The sequence below is a fragment of the Vulpes lagopus genome, chromosome 3 (assembly GCF_018345385.1).
Source record: "Vulpes lagopus strain Blue_001 chromosome 3, ASM1834538v1, whole genome shotgun sequence".
Classification (NCBI taxonomy): Eukaryota; Metazoa; Chordata; class Mammalia; order Carnivora; family Canidae; genus Vulpes; species Vulpes lagopus.
In genome coordinates, this window is record NC_054826.1 from 58,705,437 (window position 1) to 58,730,427 (window position 24,991).

At 46.6% G+C, this 24,991-nt stretch overlaps 1 protein-coding gene across 2 annotated transcripts in view; it reads right to left on the bottom strand.

Moving 5' to 3' along the window:
* SH2D4B (SH2 domain containing 4B) overlaps nucleotides 1-24,991 on the bottom strand; it is an 82,866-nt gene that overhangs the window by 39,664 nt on the left and 18,211 nt on the right. For both annotated transcript variants that reach the window (XM_041750721.1, XM_041750722.1), the window contains exons 2-4: nucleotides 17,464-17,627; nucleotides 16,046-16,193; nucleotides 2,844-2,991 (exon numbers count right to left, since the gene is read on the bottom strand). In XM_041750721.1, coding sequence (XP_041606655.1) covers nucleotides 2,844-2,991; nucleotides 16,046-16,193; nucleotides 17,464-17,627 — 460 coding nt within the window. The remainder of the gene's footprint in view (nucleotides 1-2,843; nucleotides 2,992-16,045; nucleotides 16,194-17,463; nucleotides 17,628-24,991) is intronic.

A 24,991-nucleotide genomic window follows, 5' to 3' on the forward strand; every position in this document is an offset into this window, starting at 1 on the left:
TGTCTATAATCAAAAGACAAAAGACACCAAGCATTGGCAAGAATGGGAAGAAACTGGAGCCCTCATATATTGCCTGTAGAGATGTAAAACGGTACAGTTGCTCTGGAAGACAATATGGCAGCTGTTCAACAGTTAAACATGAGTTACCATATGACCTAGAAATTCCACTCCTAGTTATATACCCAAGAGAACTGACAGTTATATGTTCACACAAAAACACACCAGTGCTCACATTACAGGGACTCTTTTGTTGGGGTTCCTCTACCACAGACATCAATTGCTGAACAATAGCTACCTGTCCTGATTGTGTCCAGTACCATTGATGACAGTGTTGAACGGAGCTAGCTCCTGTCCATCACCACGTTTTTTGAGCTTGCTCTTATGTTTTAAGAGGTTCCAGGGGCACATTTCTGCACTGAAATCTAAAGATGTTTTAAAAACTCTAAAAAAAAAAACTATTTACAAAAATATAGTAAATGCCATTACCTGAGTATTTACTCAAGTGTTTGTACATTTCTGTTAATTTATGAATGATTTTTTTTCAGTAAAAAATACACATTCAAGAACCACCAAAGGAAAAAAAAAAAGAAAACAATGCTCAGATGAACATTATTCATAATAGCCCAAAAGTGGAAACAACCCAAAGGTCCATTAACTAATGAATGGATAAACAAAAATGGTGGCACATGCCTACATTAGAATTTTATTCAGCCGTAAAAAGGAGTGAAAGCCTGATACACGCTACAATGCGGATGGACCTTGAAAGCATTGCTAAATGGAAGGCTACGTAATGTATGATTCTATTTATATGAAATATCCATTATGGGCAAATCCATAGGGACGGGAATTAGATTAATGGCTTGCAGAGGCATGGCGGGAGAAGAAATGATCAATGGGTCTAGAACTTCTCTTTGTGGCAAGGAAATCTCTGGAACTAGTAGTGGTGATGGTTGCAATGTGGTGAGTATCCTAAAAGCCACTACGCTGTACACTTTAAAAGGGTGGATTTTGGGGATCCCTGGGTGGCGCAGCGGTTTGGCGCCTGCCTTTGGCCCAGGGCGCGATCCTGGAGACCCGGGATCGAATCCCACATCGGGCTCCCGGTGCATGGAGCCTGCTTCTCCCTCCGCCTGTGTCTCTGCCTCTCTCTCTCTCTCTTTGACTATCACAAATAAATAAAAATTAAAAAAAAATAAAATAAAAAATAAAAGGGTGGATTTTATGTCATATTAATTTCATTTCCAATTTTTTTTAAGTCTGGCACATGGTTGAGAAAGGCTGGAGGACCAGAGAGTGGGTGAGTAGAAGTCACCTGGCACCTGCACTCCCACTCCTGCGGCCCTGGCTCCCATCACCTCTCGGGGCCTCCTCCTCTCTCACCCCCCAAGCCCACCTTTACGGGTCTCCCACTGCCCACCTGCGTGAACCATGCCTTCTTATTTTCTCTATGTTTTGATGTTTTGACCTCGGGGGCTTTGCTGAGCCCAGAGAGCCTGGCCCTCCCAGGGTTGGCCGATTCCTAAAGATACTAAAAGACTCACCACCCATTCACGTGCAAGCCAGCCAATCCAAAATATTCCAATCCTTCCCTCTCTCTCTAGCTCTTGCTCTCTGGTGCACACCAGGGCTGGGCTCCAGGCCACTGGAGACACCCCCCCTCCCCTGTGCCCCAGAGCCTGCAGGCATTATTCAAACCAGCCAATCCTAAACCTGCTCACCCTGCCTGGCCTCAACTGTCCCAGGCACACCATGAGAAAGGCTCCTGCCCGCATTGCCTCTGGCTCCCTCTGCCTCCTGACTGCCCTGATGCTTCCCCGTGGAGCCCCGTACGGTGCATGCCCTGCTCCTGGAGGGGGGGTGGTAAAAACTTCTTGGGGCCAGGTCATCATTTCCACATTATCCATAGGATCCAGGTGTTACCATACCTGATTCAAATGAACCCCCAGCACACGTGGAAACCCCACCCTTCAAATCTTGCTTCCACTTTCCCCTTTCCCATCTACCTTTTCTCCCCCTACACTCTCCAAGCTTTGGAGCCAGCCCCACCCATCACCACCTCCCTAAGCACACCACCTCCTGTCACCAAGCCCTCATGCTGCCGGGGCCTCTGTCTCAAACACCTTCTCCCTGTCCTGCCTCTTGGCCTCACTTGTTCCTGAGAGCCCACCACGCTTCCCTTCGTAATGCTGTGCCCTGGAAGCCCACGAGGATGGCCTCTCTGTGCTCCGACAGTGCGAGGCCCTGTCTCCCTCAAAGCCAGTAGCAGCCCGCGTGGCTGTCTCCCACCTGGCCCATGAGCTCCTCCAACACACGCACCATGATGCCCCATTTCTGGGTGCCCAGGGCTTAGCACCGAGCCAGCAGAGTATTGCTGACTCAGTAAATACAGGGTTTTCTGTTTTAGTGTAAGAAATGTCCTCTTGGGGCATCTGGGTGGCTCAGGTGCTTAAGCGTCTGCCTTCAGCGCAGGTCATGATCCAGGGGGTCCTGGGGTCGAGCCCCACGTTGGGCTCTTTGCTTGGCAGGGAGCCTGCCTCTCCCTCTCCACCTGCTTCTCCCCCAGCTCATGCTCACTCTCTCTCTCAAATAAATGAATAAATAACCTGGAAAGCAAGAGAAAAGAGGAAGGAGGAAGGAAGGAAGGAAGGAAGGAAGGAAGGAAGGAAGGAAGGAAGGAAGGAAGGAAGAATCTCCTCTGTAGGCGTGGAGGCCCTGGAGGAGGAGCCTAGCAGGGCCCGGGCAGGCCATCCTGGGGGGAGGCTTGGCAGCTGGATGGGTGAAGGGGTGACGCCAGCAGGTGGATGGGGGGCGAGGGGAGGGGGGAGGCGGGCTGCTCTACTCACACTGTTCCTCCCACTCGCGCTCCTCGCGCTCACTGGTGCCGCTCTGCAGCTGGGCCTGCTTCAGGGTCCAGTAGAGCTCCTTGGCCCTCTGCTCCTCCTGGAGGCGAATCTGCTCTTCCCCTTGCTTCCTCTCCTCTTCCTCTTTCCTCTAAAATACCACGGGGACAAACGCCATGAGGTGGGGAGAGAGAGAAGCACCTTTGTGGGTGGGCGGCGGGGTGGCGGGCGCGGGGGCCGCCCGTGGAAGGGCCGCAGTCAGGCCTAGCCAAGGCTGCAGCTAGGACTGAGCGGGTCGACTCATGGATCGGGGCACGGGGGTGGCTCAGTGGCTTAAACTGCTGGCTCTTGGTCTCAGCTCAGGTCATGATCTCAGGGTGGCAAGACCGGGCCCTGTGTTGGGCTCCCCACTGGGTGGCGGGGCGTCTGCTTGGGATTCTTGCCCTCTCCCTCTGCCCTTCCCACCCTAAAATAAAGAAATAAATCTTAAAAATATATCTATATGTGGAGCAATCTGTAGATTCTAAAGCTTTCTGCAAAGACAAGTGGATGCTGGGCCATCCTCGGCCACACTTGCCCCCTGGGAGGGGGAGGGCCGGGTACCTTTCGTCCTGGAGGCCAATGAGGCAGGTTATGATCATGTCTTAGCCTTGTGTCTGCATAAGGTATTTCAAGGACAAGCAGGTTTGGGGGCCCCACATCTCCACTTTCAGGCTCCAAGGAGGCTGTCATGTGTGTGTGTGTGTGTTCGTCTACCTTTGTTCACAAAGTAACCAGCACATGTCAAACGTGCATTAAATGCCAACGGCTCAAAAAAACAATAATAAATAAAAAATAAATGCCAAAGGCTCGTTTTCAAAACCAGCAATTTTTCTAAACTGCTTCACCCCAACCTACACCACCCTCACCCGGTGCCCGGAGGCCACGTGCTCAGTGATCTTAGTTGCTCCTTCAGTGGTGACATCTCTGGCCTGACTCACGCAGCTAATTTTTCGATTGATCGATTCTAGACATTCAACTACTGCCTTTCTTTTTTGGGTACGGATTTCCTATTTACCTGTCTCCCGCACAGGTACACGCCCAGACGTTTCCTCTCCTCATCCTTATGACGTCAACGTCACAATGTGTGGTGAGATCAATGACCAGGGTGACGATGGCTCACCACAAAGCCAGGTCAGGGGGCTGTGTTCACCAATTATAAGAAGTACGTTTTGTAACTTCCTAACATAACCTCCAAAACGTGGGTGTCTCTCACAACTTACAAGTTCCTTTTTTAATAGGCAATGGGATTTTATTTCTAAAATAATGATTCACAAGCAAGCGCTTAACTCATATGGCATCTTGCATTCAGTAAAACAGGGTAGTACGATGGCTTTTTCCTTCCTGGGTTCACAATTGTTTTATTTTGAAGTTGAATATTGAATTTTCCCAAACTTCTCTACGATCAGTAGTAAAATTTCTCTGTGCTTATTATTACAGCAGCTCAACAGCAGTTATCTTTTTTTTCCAGGGTCACCGCTGTCCCCAGATGCCAGCCTTCCTTCTTCCTGCCATCTCAGCTGGTTGCTACCTGGGTCTCCTGTCCATCCGTCCACGGGGCACTCATTTCTCAGCCCTCCCTGAGTTGAAGCCCTTGTTTCCCTGTTCCATGTTTTTGTTGGTTGGTTGGTTTGGTTTGGTTTGGGGTTTTGGGGGGGTTTTTTGGTCACTTTGCCATTTTGCAGCAGCATAACTTGCAGGACTTTCCAGGTACAGACGCACAGAGAGATACTCTCTGAGTCTTGTCTGAAAACATCTATCAACTGCCCTCAGATACAGCTGCCAATTTAGCAGAGCATAGAATTTAATTAAAAATCACTTTCCTAAAGCACAGTTTGGAAGACGTGACTTCCCAGCACCCAGTGCTGCCATTCAGATTCTCAACCTCCTGCATGAGACATTAATTTTTTTCTTTATCGCGGATGTTCTGAACATTGTTAAATGGTGTGCCGTGGTGGGGATTTTCTTTCATGGATTGTACTAGGCACTCAGGGAGCTTTCCGCCTGAAGTGTCGGATCTTTCCAGTCCTATACACCTTGGCTTACAATTTCTTGGACAATTTTTTCTCCTCTCGTTGTTTTTCTTTCTAGAATTCCTGTTTGTCAAATGCTGGACTCCTTGACTTGATCCTCTAGGAGGTTTATCACTCCTCTCTTATTTTCTCTCTCCTGTTCTATTTCCTGGTTGATTTCACTGATTTTGTCTAAATCCGTTGCTATGTTTTGTTTTGTTTTGTTTTGTTTTGTTTTGTTTTTCAGCATTGTATTTGTCATTCCCAAGCCCTCCTCCTTATCTCTGGTTGTTCCTTTTAGCTTCATAGCACCCTGACCTGGTTTCAAGAGTGTGACGTTTCATGGCCTAGAATTTTAGAGCTTTCCTCCTCCCTATATTCTGATTTAGATCTACGTCCTCCATTTTTTGCTTTTTGTTTTCTTTAAAATATGGTTTTTTGTGGTGCCTGTTACTGATGTTGGAGGCTTTCCTCAGATGTCTGATGTTTCCTGGCTGTCCATATTCAAGAGAGAAAATAACTATCTGAAGACTCAAGGGTATAGACAGGACTTCCTAGGGAGGTGGGCTTCACTCTAGGATGACTGGATGAGGGGTCAGCCATTTCACCGAGGAACACTCAAGTGGAAGTATCTAGGGGCCCTTTGTCTGAGACTATATGGGTCTTCTCCTCCATCCCACCTCGGTGAAGTCTGACCACCAGCAAACCACCTGTCTGTTGGGGAGGCAGGCTGCAGACAGGACAGCCCCGAGACCCTAGCAAGCAGAATCCCTGGCTTGTGCCCCACACTTCACAGGAACACCGTGCTTTGAGATGCCTTCTCTGCAAACATCCCCGTCAGGTGTCCTCCAGGAATGGCCACAAAGAGTCCTCCCGGGGTTGGCAGTGGCAGCAGAGGTATCCGGGTAGGGTACCATCCTAAGTCCAGAGCAGGTCCTGCATGAGCCCTAGTCTCTTGTTTCTCCCCCTCAGGGTGCTCTCTGACTGTCTCCTTCATGAAAGAGGTTAACCGCATGGCCCCAGAAGCTCATATTTCTGGAATAATCCTGGAGCTGAATGGCTAGGCCATGGTTCCAGCAGGGTGGCTAGCAAGCAGATGAACCCTGCCAGGCAGCACCATATGTTTATCGCATGATCATGAGATTGCGTCACCAGAAAAGAGATAACAGGCTGATTTCCTGTGGCTCAAACTGATAATTTTTTTATAAATGAAGACACCCTGCAAAAATATTGGCTGGCCCTTGACATCCCAGAGGCAACCCCTGGCTGCAGGTCCTCGCTGCTAAAAGTAAGACCTGTCCTTAATCCTCCTGCTTCTCACCCATCCCTCGCCCGCTCTCTCCGCTCGGCCTAACACACTGAGCTCTGAGCCTCTGCTTCTCCCCATCTCCTCCTGCTCGGAGGGAGGGAGGCCTAGAAGAAATGGATGGAGAAGGGGACATGAGGGCCCAGCCATCCCTCAGAGATACTGGTCACCAACCCGAGCTCCCCTCTTCACAGGCCCTGATGCCTCTGGTCCTGAGCCCGCAAGGAATCCAGAGTGAACTACCCTCTTCCCGCAGGTGCCCCCCCGAACCCCCCACTCTCACCACTCTGTCTTCCACCCTCCAAACTTTGGCAAACATTTTCTTATCTGTTCTCTTTTTGTTGTTGTTTCTTTCAATTTCTTTTTTTTTTTTTTTTTTGTATATTTTTTAATTGGACTTTGATTTGCCAACATATAGTGTAACACCCAGTGCTCATCCCGTCTAGTGCCCCCTCAATGCCCATCACCCAGTCACCCCCACCCCCCGCCCACCTCCCCTTCCACTACCCCCTTGTTCTCATGTTATCTGTTCTCTCTTCTCCTTTTCTATCTCCTTGTGCTTTACAAGGTTTTCAGTCCTTTGCTACCATTTAAATGGATCAACAAGAGTGTGGGGTTGGGGAGCGGTGGGTAACTGAGTTTTTAATCGCTCATTTGATAAAAAAGACAAAGTTTTCTGTTTCTTCTGAAACAGTATAGATTAAGGATTTTCTTTTAATTCAGCAATCAACTTTTTAGTCTTGAAAAATTGGCAAAATTCCCACTTCCTAATGAGTCCCTCTCAAGAGTTGGGCATGAGGACAAAAGAAGCTGTGTCACTCACCAAATACTCGCAGAGCACCCAGAGGCTCAGGCCTGTGTCGGGCTCTGGGGACACAGCAGTGGCCAAGACACACACAGGCCCCTCCTGGCGCTTGCCTTCCAGGGGGTGAGACACACCAGACAAATAAAAATCAGGAAATACCAGAAAATAAACAGCATGCAGAGAATTAAAACAGGGTAAACAACTGGGAGAATTTAGGAGGCTACCTTAGGCCGTGTGACCAGAAGTCCTCTCAGAAGGGGATATGGGATCTGACAATTAAACAGTAGAGAAGGAGCCCATAAGTGAGTTATCAGGGACATGAAATTTCCAGGCAGAGAAAACCACAAGCACCACAGGCCCAGCACTGCAAATGGCCTTGGCCTGTTTGAGTATAGAATCATCCACTGTGGTTGGAAGAGGAGAAGTCAAAACTCTATGTTTGATGAGTTCGAGATACCATCCGACATCCCGGAGGCCTGCTATTAGCCGCGGGATGCGGGAGCCTGGGGCTTACGGGCGAGTTCAGCTGAAGATTCCGGCTCAGGAGTCATCTGCATGGGGAAGATGTTTCTCAGCCATGGGACCTAATGCTATCATCACCGAGAAAGCATGCAGATCAAGAGAAAACAACCAGAAATGAGGTACGGAGCTGAAAGTACAGCGCAGGGAATATAGTCAATAAACTGGTAATAATGTTGTAGGGGGACAGATGGTGACTCCACTTACCAAGGTGTGCACTGCGTAATGCAGAGAATTGTGCAATCACGATGTCGCACACCTGAACCTAATACAACGCTGTAGGTCGATTATACTTCAACAATAACAATGAGAGAGAGAACAACCAGAGCATCTTGAGCCACTCCACCATTGAAAAGTTGAGAGGAAGAGCTGGAGCCAGGAAAGGAGGCTGAGAAGGAAGGCCAATAGAGAAGCGAAAAACCCAGAAGGGGTGAGGTCTGTTGGGGAAGCCAAGAAAAAGAACGTTTCAAGTAAAAGGGAGCGGTAAACTGAGCTGCAGGCCCCGAGACATCACGGAAGATAAGGACAGAGAAGTGACAAGGGACGGCAGGCAGGTCATGGCCTCAGGATGTGATGAGAGAGTGGCCCTGGTGGAGTGGAGAGGCAGCCGTCCAGGCAGTGGGGGGGAGCAAGCGGAGATGACCTCAGATGGCCCTTTAGGGACATATTCTGCAGAGAGAAGCAGAGGCAGGAGCGGCAGGTGGAGGGGACGTGGGGTCAGGAGGGAGATAGACTCGGGTAGGAAATGCTAGAGCTGGGAGTTGACGATGGATGCGAAACGGGAACAAAAACTGGAGCAAAGGGGATCCCTGGGTGGCTCAGTGGTTTAGCACTGCCTTCAGCCCAGGGTGTGATCCTGGAGACCCAGGATCGAGTCCCACATTGGGCTCCCTGCATGGAGCCTGCTTCTCCCTCTGCCTGTGTCTCTGCCTCTCTCTGTGTGTCTCTCACGAATAAATAAATAAATAAAATATTTTTTAAAAAAGACTGAATAACGTTCCATTATATACAGATTCGATGGATACACACAGAATGTCTACATGTCAGATTTTACTTATCCACTCATTGCTCAGCAGACACTTTGGTTGTGTTCGGCGAATGGGGACAAACTTTCAGTCATGCAGGATGAGTACGCTCTGGATTTACCGCATGGTGCCTACAGTTCATACCATCCCTGCTGTATACTTGAAATCTGCTAGGACAGTAGATCTTCAGTGTTCCTGCCACACACAGAGAAGGTCACCAGGTAAGGTGACGGATGTGCTGATTGTCTTGATAATGGTCATCATTTCGCAATGTCTGCGTATACAAAAACATTGCACATCTTAAATATGTACGATTTTTCTTTGGAAGTTGTAGCTCAGTGAATTGGGGGGGGGGGCAGGAACCACCCACAAATGAATAAATCGATAAATGGCAGAGCCGCTGCTCACTCAGGCCCCTTCATGCAGAGCGAACGGCACACTGGGGGCCAGACACCTGCTGCCACCTCCACCTCGGGGGAAAGCAACCGGCCACTTCCAAGTGACCAGGACAAGCTTCTCATGGGGACAGGGGAGCCACAGGGGAACATTTCACAGCTCCAGATAAAGAGCACAGCCTCCCGCCCCCCGCGGCTGACATCGCCAGAAGAACGTCTCAGAAGCCGCTGGCCCCTCCGCAGCCCTGATGGAAAGTCCACCCAAAGGGCAGCCGCTGGGGCAGAGCGGCCCAGAGGCCGACAGACCAGTGCCCCCTGCTCCTACCCTAGGGAGCCGAGCCCCCCCACACAACCCCAGCCCTCGGCCGCCCGCCTCTTGCCCCTTTCCTGATAAGCAGCTGCACCCCACGGACCCGGACGCCCGGGCCCCTCACCCCAAGACGCAGGCTTTTCTGGAAGGCCCAGTCGTTTTGGTCATGTCGGGGAGCAGGACTCCCTGTCCCCTTCAAGGGTCCTGCTTGCTGGACAAGGACTCCAAGTGACAGGAGACAGATTCACGGGAGAAAGTCAGGCCAGGTGGCTCAGCGGTCTAGCACCGCCTGGGGCCCAGGGTGTGGTCCTGGAGACCGGGGATCGAGTCCCACATCGGGCTCCCTGCATGGGGCCTGCTTCTCCCTCTGCCTGGGTCTCTGCCTCAATCTCTCTCTCTCTCTCTCTCTCTCTCTGTGTCTCTCATGAATAAATAAAATATTTAAAAAAAAAAAAAGAAAGAAAGTCAGCCGTAGCAGCGTCTACATACAAGACAGGCACATGGATGGGGAAGCCCGGCAGGCCAAACGCGGGATGTGCCATCCTGAACTCAGGACAAGGGGGTAGGGGCCTGGGATTTCAAAAGAAAGGGATGCAGTCCGCAGGGGCATAAAGAGAAAAGCAGGGACCTGGTAAGAAGACATCTGCCTGCCATACGGAGGTCCCACAGCTAAAACTGATCCCCATTAGTAATCCCCATTCTGGAAGCGATCCCTCGGTCAGACCCTTCCAGGGAGTTAGAGGAGGGCAGGGCTTTCCCCCGAGCCCTCAGGGTCTCAAGCTCAGAACAATCCGCATGCCAACCCGGAGGCAGGAGGGCTACCCTGAGCCCCTGCAGCTGCTCGTGGGGCCCGAAGATGCGTCCTGCTTCTTGAGGTGACGTGCTCCGCAAAGGCAGGGCCGCGCCCGGGTCACTTATTCGGGGCCTAGCAGGCAACAGGTGCTGCATAGACGCTGACCAGGGCAGTGAGCAAACGGACGCACAAACGAGGGTGAGACGGGGCTTGTGCTGATCATTGGGAGGGGAAGGGTAAGCCTCGCCGGGTTGCCTCATGCGGGAGAAGCTCAGGTCACGTCTGCCACGCTCTCATAGAAACCTCGGGAAAGTGGAAGATGTGCCCACCGCTCATAACCCTATTATGGGGCGGTTTCTATGGTGGTGCGGGTGTCAGCAAGGGCCAGCTTCACCAATGAACCCCAGGCTTCAGGGAGGACAGAGCAAAAAGGGAGTGAGTGGCCTTGAAGAGCAAAGGGTGCAGAACGAGAGGATGACATAGTCGCATCACCAGTGCCGGGTCCCTGTGGAGCACACTGGGGAGGGGGGAGACTGAGGCAAAGGGAGGGAGCAGAAGTCTTATCATCAGTGTCCTGTGGCCCCAAGTGGAAGCAGGAGCAGCCCAAAGCAGCCTTAAGATGTAAGAAAGCAGAAGAGGGGCACCTGGGGGGCTCAGGGCTTAAGCCTCTGCCTTCGGCCCTGGGTGTGGCCCCAGGGTCCCGGGTTCAAGTTCCACATCGCGCTCCCCACACAGAGCCTGCTTCTCCCTCTGCCTGTGTCTCTGCCTCTCTCTCTGGGTCTCCCATGAATAAATAAATAAAATCTCTTTAAAAAATAAGAAATCAAAGAAAATATGCAAATTATATCTGGCCTCCTGCTGCCACTTCTTTCTAAAGGAACACCTTCATGTGCACAGACAACGCATTCAAGCAGCGCCAGCCACAACAGAATGGGTTTTGGTTTGTTTTGTTTAACATAATTTTTTTTTCAGAATGGTTTTTAAAAACCGGTTTCCAATTGTCTGTATCTTGTTGTTTGAAGTTCCCTCTTTAACCTTACACGGATTCTGGGTTCCTCCCCCCATTTCTTCAAGGGAATCCTCACTGTTAGGCACCGGATCACCCCCCTCCCAACCGGGCCCAGCGGCACACCCTCCTCCCCGCGGCCTCTGCACGGTCCTCACGGCCCAGCTCCAAATCAGCACCAAGCTCTGCTGATTTTGCCTCTGCCCTCCTGTGTGTCCGTCCCTCTGAGTCCTGCCACAGTCAGGCTGCACTGGCTGCCCCCTCGGCCCCCGCAAAAATCTCCCCACCGCCCCCCCTTCCTGGCCTTCAGGCCAGAACATCACACCGTGGCCACCGGGCCTTCTCGTAGGGGTGCACTCAGCCGTGTTCCTCTGCGTCCAGATCCTCACGGGCTGCCACCTCCTCCCCACGGCCCCGAGGGCCCCACCGCCCACCCCGCCAGATTCCCTTCTGGCTTCCCCCACCACGTGCTTCTCTCTCCCCACAGCAGACCGGTCACCATTGCACACACCTCCTGGCCGTGTCCCATGGACACGTGGGTCCCGCTCATGCCCAGACTCCGGCAGGGGCTCCTTTGTGCCCATGGTTGAAAGACCCAATAAAAACAATCTAAGCCAACCTCTAACCCAATGCATAAACCCTTCGGCGAAGCTGTCCTCGTCACCTGTTACCGAGTAACAGACTCCCAGAAAACATACTGGCTTAAAACAGTAATCATTTTATTTGCTTTGTGGTTCTACAGGTTCATAATTTGGGCAGGGCCTGGCAGGTGGCCCTTCTGCTCCACACAGTTGCCTCTGAGGTCAGTGACTTGACTGGGGTCATCCACCGGGAGAACCAAGGCTTCACTCTCGTGTCTGGTGCCTCAATGGCCTCCACACAGGCCCTGCATCTCTGCCCGGCTTGCCCGGGTTCCCTTACTTTACACAGTGATGGACCAAAGCTGGAGGGCCTCTGGTGGGGCAGCTCCCAAAAGTGAGCCCTGCAAGGGGGGCAGATTCTACAAATCTCTGATAGCCTGTCCTCCAAAGTTAGAGTCCCTTCTACTGCATCTGCAGATCAAAGCTGGTCACAAGGCCACAGCAGACGCAAGGGATGAGAAGTAAACCCACCTCTCGCAGAGGGAAGTGGCAAAGGACTGGCCACCAGCCATAGTTAATCCAGCACAGAAACTTCTGAGATGCTGCTCGGTGCCAAAACAGGTCCCGTGATGAACATCTCATCACAATGCAAGGGCAGTGCATTTACGGAAAATACCCTCACTCATAAACCTGGACCTTCCCACCCCAGAGTCCTTGAGCTGACGGTCCTGGCAAACACTGCCCCAGGGACCCCCCACCAGGGCCTCCCAGGTGCTGCCTGCATGTCTGAGGCTCCTCAAATTGCAGACGTACCAAGTCAGGATTACTACGAGCATTAAAGTCTGAACCTTCACATTCAGCAAATTCATTTTTAAAACAAGAACAACCTTATCATTACCATAGCCTTCCTTGTAAATAATACCAAAAGCCTGCATTTGGGTCCCTTGGTGAGCCCTGTGGCTTTACAAAGTCCTCCATGACCCCCCACGCAGAGCACCCACAATTTATCATCTCTGTCTCACTGAGGTTCTCAAGGAGGTCATCAACCAGAAAACCCCTCTGTAATCTCCTCATGAATTGAGCCCCAGGACACCAGTTCCACGGAGCCACCTTCCCAGCATCTGGGACTCAGCTCACCCCTGCAGAGGAGGGAGGCCAGGGATTAGAACAGGTGATTCTTGCTCTTAGAGATACATAAAAGTATTGCTTGTCCTCTCCAGCAGACTTACATAATCCTATGCAAATTCCAACGATACAAACTGAAACATCTCTCCGCTATGGATTGATTGGATTTTAAAATGATTATGGAATCATTGTTCAACAGGTGTGATAACGATTGTTGTGGCTCCACAGGGAAAGGTCCACGGTCCTGGGAGATGCACACTGAAGTGCACAGGGTTTGGTCAGGAGTCGCCAAAGTTAGGCTCCCAGGCCAGATCTGCCCTCTATTACTTAAAGTCTTATGGGGGCATCTGGGGGCTCAGTTGGTTAAGCATCTGCTTCTCCCTCTCCCCCTAACATTCCCCCTCACTCGTGCTTTCTCTCTCTTTCTCTGTCAAATAAAGTCTTTTAAAAATAAAATAAAGTCTTATTAAAAGGCAGCCACACTCATTTGCTCACTTATTATCTGCAGCTGCTTTTGTGCAGCTGATTGAGTAGTTGTGACAGAGGCAGCGGGGCTGACAAAACCTAATATATTAACTATCTGGACCTTTACAGAAAAGAGTTTGCTAAGCCCTGGGCTAGAGTTTATGAAGTCTACATCTTTGTTTTAAACTGTTTGGCAAAACAGTTTAGCAGTAGCCACAGAAATATACATGTGCGTGTGTGTATGTGTGTGCATATGTGTGTTGTACAGATAGATACAGTTATAGAGGAGAGGAGAAAAGAGACAATGCAAATATGACAAGATATTAATAACTGGTGAATTTTAGTGGCAACTCTACCAGTATTTCTTTCAGTTTTGCTGCAAGTTTGAAATTACTTTTAAATAAAATGTTTTGAGAGTAAATATGGCTTCCCTTACAGACTCAAGAGAATCTCATATATATATATAGGATATATATATATCATTAGTATATCATATATATATGGTTCAAAAGAAAATTCAGTAAGATCAATAACAATATAAATATGTAACCAGCCATTGCAATAGGTCTTAAAGCAACAAGAACAATCTTATTCACAATCAAACAAAAAATATCAAACCTACAGTTTAAGAAGAAAAAAAATGTGGAGCATTTAAGTAAAATAATAAATTTTACCAAAGTCCAAAGGATGGAAGCACATCGGCACATATAAGTTATTGTGAATGTTTGGGATTGGTGGCCAGTGCATTTACAGGTGTTTATTTTTTTTTCAGGTTTTTTTTAAATAATAAATTTATTTTTTATTGGTGTTCAATTTGCCAACATATAGAATAACACCCAGTGCTCATCCCGTCAAGTGCCCCCCTCAGTGCCCATCACCCATTCACCCCCACCCCCGTAACAAAACAAAAACACTTTACCAAACACAGAAAGAAGCTTTGAGTAATAGGAAGATAATATTACATCCTGAGCAAGGAAACTGAATGATTTAGTATTGAAAAAATATGTCCATCTTCCACAAATACATCTATCACACTGATGTAATTCCAATTAAAATTACCATGTATTTTTGTTGTTGTTGTTGTTGTTGTTGTTGTTGTTGTCTGGGGGAGGATAGTGATAAAATGAATCAAATGTACCTCTAGTAGAAAAAAAATGGGTAAAACCAGCCAAAGACATTTTGAAAATGAAGAGCAATGATAGGTTCTTACTTTAGCAGAAGTGAAAACTCATTTTAAAAGCCACAATCACTAAACAAGCAAATGTGGCTCTAGAATAATCAAAGGAGAAAAATCTATGAAGAGATCCAAAGGTATGTGAGAAGAATTGAGGCTGCAAGTGCAATGAGAAGAGAGAGGATAGATTATATCTTTGTAAACAAAGATGGAACAATTTGCTAAGCAATTGGAAGGAAAAAAAGTTATAGCCCTATATCATACCACTCTCTAAAGTGGGAGAAAATGAAGTACAAAGAAATAAAATCATGAGTGATATACAAAACACTGTGGATTAGTATTATTAGAAGCTTGTGGTGGCACAGATCTTAGCATGAAACAAATCATTTTTTAAAGCCTGATATAGTTGGCTAATAAAACTTATAATCTTCTGTACACCTGAAAGCACAATAACCAAAATTAAGAAAAAACAACACCGAGAGGCACCTGGGTGGCTCAGTCGGTTGAGCGTCTGACTCTTGATTCCAGCTCAGGTCATGATCTCAGGGTTGTGAGATCAAGCCCCACATGGGGCTCTGCGCTGGACGCCTGCCTAAGATTCTCTCTGTCCCTCTCTCTCTCTGCCCTTCCTCTGCTCATGAACACACTCTCCCTCTCCCTCACTCTCAAAAAAAAAAAAAAAAAAAACCGAGAAAAATATTTGCCATATAAATGATCCTAAGGGGCCACTGTCCTCATTGTCTTATCAGTATAGGAAAAAAATATTATTAAAATGTTTAAATGAATATACAATCCATAAAATAATATGATTGTTGGAATTCAGCATTGTTATTATTTTCTTCTTTTGACTTATGTATTTTTTTGTGTTTTCTAAACCCCCCCCAAAAAAATGTATTATTCCTGTAGGAAAAAAAATTGCATAATAGGAACCAGGAAAAAATAATTTTCTTCAGGCAATCTAAGCAGTGTAAAGCTCCTTTACCAGCTCCCAACTGTCCCAGAATGAGTAGGTATGCAAGGTTCCCAAGAATTCCCTATCCAGGGCCAGAAATGTGCATTTGTCATCTTCTTGAACCCTCCAAAATACTCAAGTTGGATGCAGTTATTACCCTAATATTATAAACAAGAAAGTGAAGGCTCAGAGACATTCGGCAAGCATCCCAAGTTCACACAGCACTAAGCAGTGGAATTGGAACTGGATCTCAAGCTGGTCTGACCCCAAATTCCACACTTTCTGGGCTCCTTTCCAGATCGCTTGTGTTGGGAGACAGCAGGTCTGAGTTCTTTTTTTTTTTTTTTTAGGTCTGAGTTCTGATCCTGCCCCTGTCCCCTCCGCCACCACGTCCTTGGCAAGTCTCTTCCTCTGTTTAACACTCAGTTTCCTCATCTGTCCAATGAGAAGTGGATTGGCCCAAATGGGGTGTCAGATTCCTTCCTGCTCAGACGTGTGAGATTTCTGTTCTTATAAAGCACTCAGGCCTCGCTCTGTGTGTCTCTCATGAATAAATAAATAAATCAAATCTTTAAAAAAAGAATCTTAAAAATAAATAAAGCTCTCAGTACCAACAAATGGCCAAACCAGGGATGGGCGCCAGTAGCCCGGGCGCAAGCGTTGGTGGCCGCTCAGAGATGTCCCGTGCGCTGGCTCACCTTGAATTCCTCACGGATGCGCTCCTCCAGGACTTTGGCAGCCTTCCTGTCCTCCATCTCCACTTTCCACTTCTCCGCCAGGATCCGGGCTTTCTCATTGGCCAGAGCATCCCGAAACTTCTTGGTGATTTCTGCCTCCTTCTGTCTCCTTCCAAGAGAACACCAGGAGGTATAAGCCCGAGTAGGAAACCGAAGGACCACATAACAACAGAACTGTGAGTAAAAACCATAAAAACCATCATTTCCCGGTCTTAGACTGGCAGACACCTAAACTAAGCAAATTCGATGTTGGCAAAGTTTGGGGCAAAAAAGAGTCACTGTCCTGGATGGTAGTGCAAATCAGCTGAATTTTTCTGGAAGCCAGGGAGGAAGAAAGACTCAGAAATCCTTTTTCTCACTCAATTTCACAAAGGTGTAAGTAGAAGATGTTCAGCAGAGGCTTTTTATAACATAATAAATGGCAAACAACCTAAAAGTCCATCAACAGGACCAATAAGTTGAGTTTCTCAGGTAACAGGAAAACATACGTGATCTCAAATAACACTGGGAATCTCTATCGATCAATTCTTCAAGGTGCTGCCTAAACGCCCACTGTGATTATCTTAGGTGGTGGGTGTTGAGTTGCTGTTACAATTTGACAATTAAAATAGTGTCTTTAGGGCAGCCCAGTGGCTCAGTGGTTTAGTGCCGCCGTCAGCCTGGGGTGTAATCCCGGAGACCCGGGATCAAGTCCCACGTCAGACTCCCTGCGTGGAGCCTGCATCTCCCTCTGCCTGTGTCTCTGCCTCTCTCTCTCTCTCTCTCTCTCTCTCTCTCTGTGTGTGTGTGTGTGTGTGTGTGTATCTCATGAATAAATAAATAAAATCTTAAAAATTAAATTAAATTAAGTTAAAGCTAGGGGGTGGGGAATGTTGGAATCAACTGCCTATGGATTTCCAAGTTTGGCAAAAAAAAAAAAAGTTAAGAGTTGTTCATGAAAGTCGTCTGACTCCACATCGCAGTGGGGGCTCAACTATCTGCATTGCGTGCAAAATGCAGCTGAAAGGGAAAGAAACAAGCAGACGACAAAAGTGAATCCAAACTCGTATACTATCCCAGGGATAAGCCACTGAGAAAGGAGAAGTAGGTCATCTGTATTATCTCAGGGAATCCAACTACGTCCAGATGGGAAGGGTATTATGCCCACACCACAGATGCCACAACTGAGACCCCAGATCAGCTCACTACTGGCTGGTGGGGCCAGGATTTGAATCCACGAGACCCACCCGGTGGAGGCTCTGATGCTGTGGTCCCCTACTCTTGGCTGAGCCCAACAGGTGCTGCCTGGCACCTTCTCCCTCCCACCCACAACCTATTGTCCTTCAGCTTGGACCCACCCTAGGCGCCCAGACCCCCCGGCACCCATCTGCACCTCTCACCAGAGCTCCTCGGCCTCCCTCTGAGCCTGCAGCCGCGCCCGCTCGGCGATCAGCTCCTCCGAGATCTCTTCATAGGGCTTGTCGCCGGGGCCTTCTCCCATGATCCAGACCCAGACTTCACCGTCTGCCCCCAAGAGCCACTGGATGTGTTTGTCACTCGCTGCCTCACAGCAGAAGGAAGGGGGAAGGGACAGGTGTGAGTTCCAATTAGCCCAGGGTGAGTGAGTGGGGTTGGCGGATGCTGACCCCACCTGTCTGCGGGCCGCTGCCATCCGCAGAAAGCATTCCTGAGGGACGCCGGCCCGAGCGCCATCCACCTCCCACCCTGTCCCCCTAGGAAGCGACACAGCTGCCAAGTCAGCTGGTGTAGACGGTGCCCAAGGCCGGCCTCCAAGATGCTCCGCAGACAGCGCGCGCCGGCGCCTCCTCTCCCTCCCTGTGTCCCCTGTCTGCAGACAAGCAATCAGAGACACAGAGCCCAACCCGGACCCACACCAGCCTGCAAGGGGAACAAGGATTAAGCCTGGGGCCTACTAAGCCACTGAGATTTCTCGGTTTGGGCACAGCGACTGATGCCATCAATTCCCAGGACTAAAAAGGAAAATATCCCTGGCGCAGGGTAAATGCAAGCCGGGTGGCGTTGCCCTGGCAGGGAGGTGGCCCCGAGCAGCCAGCCCAAGGGACAGCCAGGGGACCATGTCACACACAAGAGCAAGACATTTGACAAAATCGCAGGCGCTGCAACTGAGAAGGCGGACCCTCGCACCTCCCAACCTTGCCACTCTTGGGCAGGAAACTGGAAAACAGAACCTGGCTAGTGAGGGAGTGTCGGCTGCTAGCAGCTGCGAAGGGGAAGAAATGAGCTCAAGAAAGAACTGAATGCTTTGCAAGTAGAAATGAAAGGGGATAGAGAGAACACAGAAATTTGAGACTTTGTAGGATTGGAAAAACCATCCCCTTCTTTAAGGCCCAAATTACAAGAGATTGGATTTTTTTTTTAAGTTTTGCCTGATGGTGCCCAATAAAATTTCGAAAGTAATTAAAGTGACCTAAGGCACCGAACACGGTGAGAATGTGCTCCACAGACATCCACCCACCGGGAGGTAACGGAGCAAGCGCTTCAGTTCCCGTGCTCTTGGGTTTGCCGAAGGCCGTGCTTCCCAGAGGTGGCTCCCAGCCTTTGAGCCAGCATGGCGGGCTCATTCCTGGGGGACACCACACTCTCCGATGAGGATGATGACAAACCTCCCTTGGGCTGCATGGCTCCCCCAAAACACCCCCCCTCCACCTAGAATACCTTGGCCTTCCCCGCCTCCTTCACTCCAGGCCAGACTTCTGTTGTAATACGACGGCTCTCACACACTCCTCCAGCACCCTGCCCCCTTTCCTCCCACAGGGAAGTTTCATTTCCTATATAAAACCCATGTTTGTGTAACCCCACCCCTGTCTCTACTCCTCAGAGGAGTCAGGCTAACACAAGTACATTCAGAATGCCACCCCTCATGCTTATTTTTCAAAGAGTCTAAAATAGATAGATGCCCTTGGGTTGAAAACAGAAGCATAGGGAAATAGAGGCAGAGAATTACAGTCAACTTGCAAAATACGTCTAGAAAAGAATTTCAGATGTTGTTACTGGGACATGGAAGCAAAGAGATCAGAAACCTACTAAATTTTTGAGTCTGGACTTAAAAAAAAAAAAGCCTTTGATTGTTCAAGATGTCAGCCACGTTTGGGTCCCCAAGCTCGATGAATGAACAGAAGGTGGGTTTCAAAGCCTGTGTCAGTTCAAGGAGTGCGTGGTCCTCAAAACTCACTTGAGATGAGGCCAAGGGGAGCAATGCACAAAGGAGCCTCCTCGAGGGCACAGTCCTACCCTGATTCTCCTGCCAGGGCAAGAGAACCGTAGAGCCTGACCTCTAGGACTTCAGGAATGCTATCAACTAGTGACTGAGGGGGGCTCACATTCTCCCCATTTCCATAGTTGACATCCTGACCCTGCCCTTCCACTGTGTGCCGTGTCATAGAGGTGGGGCGTGCTTAGATAACACGCCTTTTCAGCCACATCCAGACGCTGTAGAAATTAATGCAGAGGCCGTGCAGACTGTGAACACTGAGCTGGACACAGTGACTGCATGAGACTCGAGAACATCCCCCTTACGGAGGTGCTGGGCGTATTCGTATGGAGGAGGAGAACACAACGTGAGAGAGACCAGAACGACAATCTGTGACAGCGACCATACTGTCTGGCAAGCTTTCCCTACTGGGGTCCCTGAGCCCACCAGATGACCACGTTCAGGTCCATGTGGCCATGGGAATGAACGCTAGACTACAGGTATCAGAGGAAGTGATTTGTACACTTTCAGGCTGCGACTTTTGCAGCTGATGTGGGAAGGAAGGAAGGTGGAGAAGCAGCAGCAGCCTCAACCCTGGTGGACACTGTTGCCCAGGTAAGGACTTTGGATTTCATCCCAAGTGAAATAGAAGCCACGAGAAGTGGGAGATCGGGGAAAGTGACATCTTATGCACGTCTCAGAATGTCCGTTCTGCCCGTTGGGCGGAAAACAGGTGGGGGGACGGGGGCAAGAAAACCTGTACTCCCGTTGGCATTTGTTAACAGCTCCCGTGAAAGACAATTATTTCTTGGACTAAGGTGGTACAACGGAGGAGGCATAAAGCAGTTAAGATTTAGGACATATTCTGAAGGAAAAAGCAGTATTTCCTTAAATTCTGGATGCAGATTATGAGAGAAAGAGAACGAGAAAACTCCAATGTTCCAAGATTAAGCATCAGAATGTATGGTTTGGCCACATAGAAGAAACGACTTGGAGAAATCAATTATTCTGTTTGGGCCAAATTAAGTTTGAGATGCTTATTGGACATCCCATCGGCAGTTGAAGGAAACAGAATTGAGAGGAGAGGCTAGAATTAAGATACAAAGCTTTGGAGTCATCGGTGTATAGATACTTAAAGCCACAAAACTGGATGAGAACAGAGAGAGAGTGAGTAGAGATAGAAAAGAGAAGAGGTCCAAAGCTGGTGGTGCGGGACGCTTCGACACTTAGGAGGAAGACCTCCCAAAGGAGAGAAGGACAAAGAAGCCTATGAACAGAAGAACAATCCTAAAAGAGGAATATCCCAGAAGCCAAGGAGAAAGAATTTCAGGAATTAAGGCAGCATCGACTGTGTCAAAGGCTGCTCAGGGGTCAATAAGATGAAGACAAAAGACTGACCACTGAATTTGGCACCATGGAGGTCATGGTCCGTGAGTTGGTGAAAAGGAATACTTGGAAACTTGAAAACTTTTAGAGGGAAATATAAAATCACATCTTTATAACTTTGGGGAAGGGAAGAATTTCTTCTACAAGACATAAAAAGAATAGACTATAAGAGACAATGCTGATAAATTTGAATACAGATTGAAGCTTAAAATTTCTACACAAAAGGGCACACCATAAAGACAATTAAAAATCAAGCCACCAGCTGAGAGAAGATAGTTGAATACACATAACTGTCAAATGATTGCAACAATTAATTAAAGCAATAATAACAGCTCACATCTACAGAGGGCTTATCAGCTAATCACGGTTCAACATATTTTACATCTATTAACTTATTAATGTCTAGAACAAGCTTTCCCTACTGGGGTCCTGTGAGAAAAATAAGCCCTATAAAACGTAATTTGAATGATGATTTTCCTCGGTTCTCCCAAAGATGGTATGTAGATAGTACTAGCCTCGAAGCATCGTAGAAAAGTTAACCCATTACATACAATGGGTCTTTAGGGAAGCTGTTCTCAATTGACTTGCTCTTGGGACCCCTTTGCATTCTTTAAAAATATTGAGTATCTCAAATGCTTTTTTTTTTTTTAGTTATATCTACCAATATTTACCATATTCAAAACTAACACTGGAAAAAAATGTAATGTTTCTTTAAAATAATGGCCAATCCATTACATACTTACATATAGCATTTTTATGAAAAATAGCTATCTGTTCTAGAACAAAAATATTTTGTTGGAAGAGTGGCCTTGTTCTACATTTTTGTAAATCTACTTGATGTCCAGCTTAATAGAAACCAGCTGGATTCTCATATCTGCTTCTATATTCACTCTGTTGCAATATGTAATTTTAGTTGTAGTATATAAAAATTTTTTATATAAAAATTTTTTGACTTCACATGGAACTGGAGGGTATTATGCTGAGTGAAATGAGTCAATCGGAGAAGGACAAACATTGTGTGTTCTCATTCATTTGGGGAATATAGATAATAGTGAAAGGGAATAGAAGGGAAGGGAGAGGAAATGGGTAGGAAATATCAGAAAGGGAGACGGAACATAGAGACTCCTAACTCTGGGAAACAAACTGGGGGTGGTGGAGGGGGAGGAAGGCGGGGGGTGGGGGTGAATGGGTGATAGGCACTGAGGGGGGCGCTTGACAGGATGAGCACTGGGTGTTATTCTGTATGTTGGCAAATTGAACACCAATAAAAAATAAATTTATTATAAAAAAAATTTTTTTTGACTTCACACATACAGTCAGAAAAGGGAAGTAAATAGAAAAATTGATAGTTCTTCAGATACTTATTGATACTTTTCTTTAATACTACAATGAAACTCAAATGGTAGTTTCTTAAAAGTTGTAATGTGGAACTTGAAAAAAATCAATGAATTTATTGTACTTTGTTATATTAGAACTGATTGGTCATGTTAATTTCCTACTTTTGAATCAATGGATCAAGGTAATATAAGATGTTACCATTCAGGGAACTAGGTGAAGGCTATGTGGGAACTCTCTGAACCATTTTGCAACTTTTGCCTAAAGCTAAAGTTGTTTCAAAATAAAAAGTTTAAAATTTTAAAAAGCAAAATAAAACAAAACTCCATTGGTTTATTTTGTGCTTCAAATGAATCTGTCACTAATGCATAATCTTACAATGTTATTCATTATTCATTGATCCTTTGGAAAATATGGCTTCACCGAGTCAAGCAGGTATTGCAAATGTGAACACATTTTATTTCATAATATCAGAAAATCATGTTTGTTGATATCATATGAATCTCATGAGAAAATCCTTTATGCATTGAGAATTTAATAAACTCTTGATGACCCAAGTTTTCCAAAACTTCTAATTTTTGCTTGAAAGCTGAGATTTTATTGTTGGCATAAATTCTACCAGTTGCTTTTCTTGAAGTGACAGGTTCATTTTATTCATTTTCAAATACCCAAGTCTTACAAAAGATGGGTTGTCTGTCAGTCTTCCTTCAAGTAAAAATTATATTCTAGGGATAAAGAGGCTAGAACAGCACATGGAAATCCCACAGTGCTTTTACTCAGGAAACTCATCATACTTCAGTATGCAGCAGAAATGCTTTATGCATACTTCCCATTTTGTCCTACAATAAAATGAATAAGGTTTACCATTTCATCAAGGAGTGAAACCATCACTAACTTTAATCTGAGGCGCATGATGCTGGAAAAATACAATGACTACCGCTACTAAGATACCAGCAAATTTACCCAGTCTTGGTTTTGCATCATTAGTACAAGTATAAACACAGTGAATAGGTCGGAGAACATCTCAGTGTTACTGTAAGAATAATTTTAACCTTGTTGACCCGGAGAACCTCACACCTCCAGGAATCCAGAGACCACACCTCAAGAACCACTGCTTTTTTCACAGAATCTTGACTGAGGGGAGAAGAAGGAAACTATCTGGAATAGGAGTGTCTGGGTGGCTCAGTTAAGTGTCCAACTCTTGGTTTCAGCTCAGGTCATGATCTCAGGGTCTTGAGATTGAGGCCCACGTCGTCGGGCTATGGGCTCAGCGGGGAGACTGCTGGAGATTCTTTCCCACCCTCTGCCCTTCCCCCTACTCATGCTCCCTTGTTCTCACTCCTTCATAAATAAATAAATAAATAAATAAATAAATAAATAAATAAAGTCTTTAAAAACAGTAATAATACTTATCTGGAATATACAAAGAATGCTTATAAACCAGTAAGAAAATGACAAACAACCCCACAGAAGAAAGAGCAACAGTTATTGTCCCAAATGCTATCAGTTACCTACCAATTACCCCTCCACCCTCCTTGCACTGCTTCCTTGCATTTAGTATGCAGAGTTTAATCAAAACAGCAATCTGCTTGATTAAAATTCTCATCTTCTGTCTTCCTTCCAGGGAAGGCTGCCCATGTGACAAAGTTCTGGCCAATTATTATAGGTAGAAGATAGTGAGAGAGCTGTGAGAAATGTTTGCTATCCTGATACAAATAACACCCAACCTTTCTTCCCCCTTTTCGTCATGGCTGGAACACAGATGTGATGCTAAAACACACAATAACTACCTGAAGACCTAAAATACTAAGCCACCATCTAAAAATCAGGAAAGAAGAGCCAGCAATATTACTAACGTCACAGAGCCAATAACCCAGTTCAGGTCTGCCTATTTCTAGACTCCTTTTGGTTACATGGAAAACAAATCCTGAAAGTCCCTGGTGAGTGGATTTTCTGTTCCTTCCAGGTTAACACATTTTCATCAGGTTATTGATATGAATAGACATCTCATGGAACAGGAAACATAATAAACTAACATATCAAAGATAGTTTACTTTATCACTAATTCGATTCAAGCTTATAAAAACAAGAATGAACTATCTATCATTTCACTCCTACAAGATTGGAAAGAACCTTGTAAAAAGTCTGATGAGGCAAGTGTTGGAAAGGATACGGAGCAACAATAATTGTTACAAATTCCTGATGGTAGAAAGTACCAATACAATCACTTTGAAGATCTTTGGAAATATTTAGTTAAGTTGAAAATGCTATACATTATCACTAAGGAATAGCACTTCAGGTATATAACTCACAGAGTCTCTTTCACATGTGCCCAGAGAAAACTGAAAGAGAAAACAGTATTCCAATGTAACACTGCTCAAAATATGAAAAATTGGAAACATAAATACCCAATAAAGAAAAATAGACAAATAAATCATGATATGTTTTTATAATGTAACACTCTACAGGAAGAAAAATAAATACATTTGAACATACGAAATATATGTGTTTTAAAAATACAGAACCGTAAAATTAAATTCAGGTTGCATATGGTTTAATGTCATTCATATAATGATTAAGTGACATAATGCCTACAAAATATATATTGCAGCATGGCAAAGATATAAGCATGATATACATTTAATTTAATTAAGGTTGCAAATTGGGAGAGATATGAGGAGTAAAATTTTAGGAAGACATCAATGTAGGTCTCACCATATATAAAGGGCTTGAATAAAAACAGAAGAGGCACTAATGTCAACATTTAATAATTAATTTAATAATATTAAATGTTATGGGCCCAAACACAAGAAACAACAAGTGTTGGAGAGGATGTGAAGAAATAGAAGCCCTCCTGCCTTGTTGGTGGGAATGCAAACTGGTGTAGCCACTGTGGAAAATGGTAGGGAGATTCCTCAAAAAGTTAAAAATAGAACTACCCTATGATCCAGTAATCACACTACTGGTATTTACCC